Consider the following 6716-nt stretch of genomic DNA (forward strand, 5'->3'; position numbering starts at 1 on the left):
GATTCCAAAACTCCATATATCACCAGTAGACATTGATTTAGACAACATGTTTTAAGGACTTCAAAACGTCTATACTTATTGCTTTGAAATTCAATACCATAGATTCGCTTTGAAGTAATCCATCTGATAAAGTCACCCCCGTGTGTCAATAAGAAGCTGCACACTGCCTTCCTCTCTTCCTCTCCCCCCATCTTCCTCCGTCTCTTCCTCTCGTCTCGGTATTGACTCTTTCTCTCTGTCCTCCTTTTGTTCCGTGCTGCCTTCAGGTGCTGAATCCATCTCCGTATACGAGGACGTCCTGCGCTCGGTGCATTACCGCCTGGCTAAAGGCTCGGCTCGCTTTGAGAGGCGGTTCCGTCTGTCCTGCTCCGAGATGAACGGCAGATACACCAGCAACGAGTTGACTCTGGAGGTAAGAAGAAATATCGTTAAACAACTGCTTTTTTTTCACCTCTCATACCCACTTATTTATTTCAGTTTGCTTTCTTTCTTTTTTTTGTATAATTTAATTTTAACAGGATGAGTGAGGTTAAAATGACATTACATTCAAGATTTCATGACACCATGAAATGAATTGGCAACAAAATTTGACTTAAATGAGATAGCACCAACAATGTCCCAAATTGGGATCAATAAAGTACCTACCTACCTACCTACCTACCTACCTACCTACCTACCTACCTACCTACCTACCTACCTACCTACCTACCTACCTACCTACCTACCTACCTACCTACCTACCTACCTACCTACCTACCTACCTACCTACCTACCTACCTACCTACCTACCTACCTACCTCCCTCCCGGGGTGAATTGTGTTGCTCCTTTTTAAGAACAAAATAATAAAAACGATTAAAAAAAACTAGATATAAAAATGTTGAATTTAAAGTAAGATGTGCGATAAAAATATATAATCAAATAGAATACATGTAAATACTAGGAGTAATACATAAGTAAAATGTCCAATAAATGTAAAATAAAATGAAATGGAAAGAAGGAGTTTATACCAATAAAGGAAGTTAAAGTAAAAATGTGCAATAAAATTGAAAAATAAATATAGTTAAAATATTTATATACACATCAGAAGTCAAATGAAAAATGTGAAGATAAAAAAACAGAATAAATGATTTGTATAAACATTAAAGTAAAAAGATGCACATTATACTTCACTTTATGAAATATATATTCAAATATATACAGTATTGTATTCGAATAATAACATAGTTTAAGATGGTGACAATTGAACCAGAGCCACACATATGAAAGATGAGATAATGAAGTTGAATTCCCTTCTTCTCTGTCTCTCCCAGGTGAACTTCCTCCACTCTCTGGACAGTCTGTACCACCCGTCCCACCTGCTGGCCTCTCAGCAGCAGTTCCTCCACCCGTCACATCACGCAGGAGAGCTGAGCGGACACACCCTGTCCAACCCTCACCGCAACTCAGGTGACCCTCCCTCACATCCCTTCTATAGAGTGGTGCAGTGACGAGTCCTAAAATGTTTCACCACTTCCTGTTCCCTCGTCTCAGAGCCAATGGGATCTCTCCATAGGAATTTGGAAAATAGCTGGAAATAATGTCTGTGGTTGAGACACATTTAGGAGACGGATCACGTTTTGTTCTACGACATTAAATCCATCGGCAGTGGGGATTTTTTAAGAGTCTACGTGTCTGAAAAACAATGGTTGTTAACATGTGGCTGAATAGGACTATAGAAGTTGTCGAGGCCGTTGTACGTCATTACACCGAACACGTAAACACTCCGCTAAGTTTGTTTGCCCTGTTCTGCTTGAAAGCAAGTCCCTGCCTCCTGCACACTGTTCAAACAAACGCTTCAACTCCATTGCTCTTTTTACTGCACTGTTAGTGTACAGTTTTATTATTATTGTGCTGCTGTGTTTATTGTATTTTTGTAACTCTGGCACAATAATTTCCTTTGGGATGAATAAAGTCCTATCTTGTCTTATCTTATCTTACATCGGCTCTTCCTCCGCTTCACAAAGTGACATCTGTACCTAGCAGACAGAAGAAGGATTTCAGTGCTGTCAGAATTTAAAAAGTGAAGGTTGGGGCGAAAACCAGGAGGCTGCAGCATCCACGGTTTGTTTACCAGCTGCAGACCTTTGATGCTCAGTTCACTTGCTTCTTGTCTCTCTGAAGAATATAAAAAAATGTTGAAATAATCTTGAAAAACTAGCAATGGATGAACGCAAAGTTAATAGTACTTTAAAATGATCAATTGGTTTGCCTGTCCACAAACATTTGCCCACTTTTTGGCAGACACAGTTTTTGCCTTAGGAGGCTGGACTTTGGTTTGTGAGGTTGTGTGCGTGGGTGTGTCCTAGCATTACTATCCTTGTGGGGACCTACATCTGTTTACACAGTCACGTGTGGGGACTCGCCTCCCTTATAGGGACATAATGGAGGTCCCCATGAGGGGGATCATTAATTTTAGGATGAAGACTTGGTAAGGGTAAGGTTAAGGGTGTGTGTGTGTGTGTGTGTGTGTGTGTGTGTGTGTGTGTGTGTGTGTGTGTGTGTGTGTGTGTGTGTGTGTGTGTGTGTGTGTGTGTGTGTGTGTGTGTGTGTGTGTGTGTGTGTGTGTGTGTGTGTGTGTGTGTGTGTGTGTGTGTGTGTGTGTGTGTGTGTGTGTGTGTGTGTGTGTGTGTGTGTGTGTGTGTGTGTGTACCTGATCACATGAGGGCAACTTGAGACACAGTCCTAATCACTATTCCACGGATCAATAGGAGGCGGTAACACGCCCAATTATGCTGCAATGCACACTGGGAAACAGAAGACTATAAGCATGGAACAAATCAGAATTAAAGATACTTTAGGAAAAATCGATTGGCATAAATGTAGTCTTTAGATCTCAAGGATACAGAGAATGAGTATCACTGAACATAACTTTAGTTTCAATACAACTCCAAGGGGCCACCTCAGGTCCAAAGGGAGAGCTTTTCAAGGAGCCTCCGCCTCAAATACACCATTATCTGCATGAGGTGAAACCAACAAACCCCTAATCAATACATCCCAGAAACCTACCGGGGATAAAGAGCTGCAGCAGAACTCAGGTATCAGACCAGAGCTCTGGAAATAATCACAAGACATGGAGCTGGTGGGAGGAACAGTGTGCGTGTAACAAATAACTGTGTGAAGGTCTGCTGCTTCATTCGTGCAGGATCTACAGCGACAGCACAAAGGAGTGTCTGGTTTTACTTTATTTATTGCCCACACACTCTCACACTTCAGCAAATGTTAGGTCTTACAATGGGCCTTTAAGGAGATGGTTAGTTTGGATAGTTGTTCCATTATTAATAGTTTCATGGCCAGAGTTGGTGAGTGGCATCTAAAGGCATTCAGAGGTTTGGTCGAGAAAGTGTTTGAACCTCAGATGGAAAAAAAAAAGCGACATTCATGAGTATGTACACATATGTAGTGATATTAGTAATATTTTTTAATTAGTTAAATGTACTTTAAAGGACTTTCCTGCCTGGGGAATTTGACATTTGTCCATGCATGAAGACAAAAGTCCCCAAAACATGTCACAGTTAAAGTTCATTTGCATTTGTTGGAGACTATTTAAAGCCATGGATTAATACACATTTGGTTTTTACTGCGGAATAAATATGATAATGAGGTAGTATTTGTAAGAAAAGTATAACAACTTTCCCCACATTTATAGATTAAATAGAGTCAATTTAAATCTCTTTTTTATATTTTTTTTCGTCACAGTGGTGCCGGGAGCAGCCACCGTCATCATTATGGTGTGTGTGGGTTTCCTGGTTGTCATGGTGATCCTGGGAGTGTTCCGGATTCGTTCCATCCATCGCCGTGGTGAGGGAGCCGGGGACGGGGCTAAGGAGGGCGGCAACCAATGGGACGACTCCGCCCTCACCATCATCGTCAACCCCATGGAGGTGAGAAACAGAAACGTCATTAATATGATATTGATGTTAGCTTTTCGTTTAGATAATACAACTTGTGGTCTATTTTGTATTTTTAGACTTTTTGTGTGTACTTTATTATTGATGTTTCATTGTAACAGCAACATTTTAATCTCTGTTTAAATGTATAATATATTTAACATTGACGTAAGGGCTGGGATTTATATCGATATTATATTTATATCATGATATGAAGATAACGTCCTTGTTTTTTTGGATACTGTCTTTTCTTCGTTTTAAAGGCCCCAATAGTCAACACTATAACATGTGTCCCCTCTTCTTCATGTCTCTTCTTCATCAACATGTGTCCCCTCTTCTTCATGTCTCTTCTACATCAACATGTGTCCCCTCTTCTTCATGTCTCTTCTTCATCAACATGTGTCCCCTCTTCTTCATGTCTCTTCTACATCAACATGTGTCCCCTCTTCTTCATGTCTCTTCTACATCAACATGTGTCCCCTCTTCTTCATGTCTCTTCTACATCAACATGTGTCCCCTCTTCTTCATGTCTCCTCTACATCAACATGTGTCCCCTCTTCTTCATGTCTCCTCTACATCAACATGTGTCCCCTCTTCTTCATGTCTCCTCTACATCAACATGTGTCCCCTCTTCTTCATGTCTCCTCTACATCAACATGTGTCCCCTCTTCTTCATGTCTCCTCTACATCAACATGTGTCCCCTCTTCTCCATGTCTCTTCTACATCAACACGTGTCCCCTCTTCTTCATGTCTCTTCTACATCAACACGTGTCCCCTCTTCTTCATGTCTCCTCTACATCAACATGTGTCCCCTCTTCTTCATGTCTCCTCTACATCAACATGTGTCCCCTCTTCTCCATGTCTCTTCTACATCAACATGTGTCCCCTCTTCTCCATGTCTCTTCTACATCAACATGTGTCCCCTCTTCTCCATGTCTCTTCTACATCAACATGTGTCCCCTCTTCTCCATGTCTCTTCTACATCAACATGTGTCCCCTCTTCTTCATGTCTCTTCTACATCAACATGTGTCCCCTCTTCTTCATGTCTCTTCTACATCAACATGTGTCCCCTCTTCTTCATGTCTCTTCTACATCAACACGTGTCCCCTCTTCTTCATGTCTCTTCTACATCAACATGTGTCCCCTCTTCTTCATGTCTCTTCTACATCAACATGTGTCCCCTCTGTGGAAAGAGACTCTGAAAGTTTCAGGAACAAAGATTCTCTCTCTTTTTGGTCCATTTCTATAAAAACCTGTCTGAAAATGAGTTGATCAGATTTTGTCCACTTTGTGATGTCATAACGATGTGTTGTCTTGGTAACCATTAGCCAATCAGCAACCAAGGTAACCCCCCCCCCCCCCCCCCCCACCTTATCACCTGAATCTCCTCCTCGAGCACCATTGAGTTCTTTGTAACCAAATACCTCTCAGAGGGGCGTGGGGAGGGGCTCCTTACTTTCATCTAAAGTAACAGACAGAGAATCAGCACTTTGGAAACAGGGCTGAAACAGAGGGGTTTATGGGTAATGCTGCAATGATCTGTTTGGTGTTTCAGCCAATCAGAGATAGGTTCTGTATATATCTGAGACCTATAATATAATGATGAAACACAGTATAATAGCGGACCTTTAAACTAATAAATAACCTCGCCTGTTCTCATCCTCTTGGATCTTTCCCGCAGTCCTACGAGTCTCGTATGGGCATCTCTGCCGACACGGAGGGGGAGGGGGAGGAAGAGGAAGAGGAGGCGGCGGAGTCACCTGAAGACGCCAGTGACGACCAGCGAATCATCAAGAAAGAGGCGAAGGACGCCCGCCGCTACTGAACCAGTTCTCATGGAAACCACAAACCGGCTCACACACTCCAACACTTTTCAAATCAACGACTGCTGACACTAGTATAAGGAATGTATGCTTACAAACACGACGCACAACACAGTCACTGTAATACTCTTGACACTCAACGCCATATGTGACCTATAGCCAACAACGGGCAGTTGTTCTCCACCTAAATGTTCAATGGCACAATGTATACATTTAATGTAATTTATCCGCCTGAGCAAAACCCCACCAAACTCGTCTGTGGTGCACCAGTTCTAAACCACACGATGGTAATGTGTCTGTATAGTGTTACACTGGTTGAATGAGACTGCTTTTGTTTAAAAAGAAAAAGAAAAAAAGAGATTGTATTCTACTTTTGTTATTGAACACAGAGTGAAATCTTTACAAAGTGGAACAGGCCTTGAAAGGATCCCGACATGTCTCTCACTCCCTGATTAGACTCGACTGGAGAAGTCGGTGCACAAGCTCTTTCCTCCCCCTTTGCATTCTCTCTCGACACATTCCTCGAGTGAAGACAGCGAGGTCAGACATCACAGTCACTCCAACTTACCCATAACGACTTAAACGACGCTTGCAGGTATTTTTCTTTTGGTGTTGTGACCACTTAGGCTCCTGACTATATGTTATGTTGGGCTGATGATAAGACGATCTATCAACCACACACCTCACCCAAGTTATGCAATACCCAGATGCATTAAAGCCTCTCGGTGTTGAGTCGGGAGGAGCAGAGTTTTAGCTTGTGATGACTAAACATCGTCATATACAGTAAACCCGGTGACCTCTGACCCCTCTCACAGTGACCGCTGGAATGTCTCTTAATGACTCTCACTGCTTCTACAATAAGACGTCACATGCAACACACACACACACACACCTCATAATGCTACCCCTGCTGTTTCCAGAATGTCCGCTCAGCTTGGGCAGTTTTGATTGTATTGATTGTAAT

General features: G+C 42.2%; 1 protein-coding gene across 1 annotated transcript in view; it reads left to right on the top strand.

The window, feature by feature from the left end:
• Nucleotides 1-6283, top strand: part of clstn3 (calsyntenin 3) — a gene marked incomplete at its 5' end in the record, with an annotated part of 50488 nt that extends 44205 nt beyond the window's left edge. The window contains 4 exons of the mRNA XM_034080017.2: nucleotides 267-412; nucleotides 1312-1447; nucleotides 3737-3921; nucleotides 5611-6283. Of these exons, the coding sequence (XP_033935908.2) occupies nucleotides 267-412; nucleotides 1312-1447; nucleotides 3737-3921; nucleotides 5611-5754 (611 nt within the window). The remainder of the gene's footprint in view (nucleotides 1-266; nucleotides 413-1311; nucleotides 1448-3736; nucleotides 3922-5610) is intronic.
• Between the last annotated feature and the right edge of the window lie 433 nt (nucleotides 6284-6716).

This window comes from Pseudochaenichthys georgianus, unplaced genomic scaffold, assembly GCF_902827115.2.
Source record: "Pseudochaenichthys georgianus unplaced genomic scaffold, fPseGeo1.2 scaffold_819_arrow_ctg1, whole genome shotgun sequence".
In the NCBI taxonomy this organism is placed as follows: Eukaryota; Metazoa; Chordata; class Actinopteri; order Perciformes; family Channichthyidae; genus Pseudochaenichthys; species Pseudochaenichthys georgianus.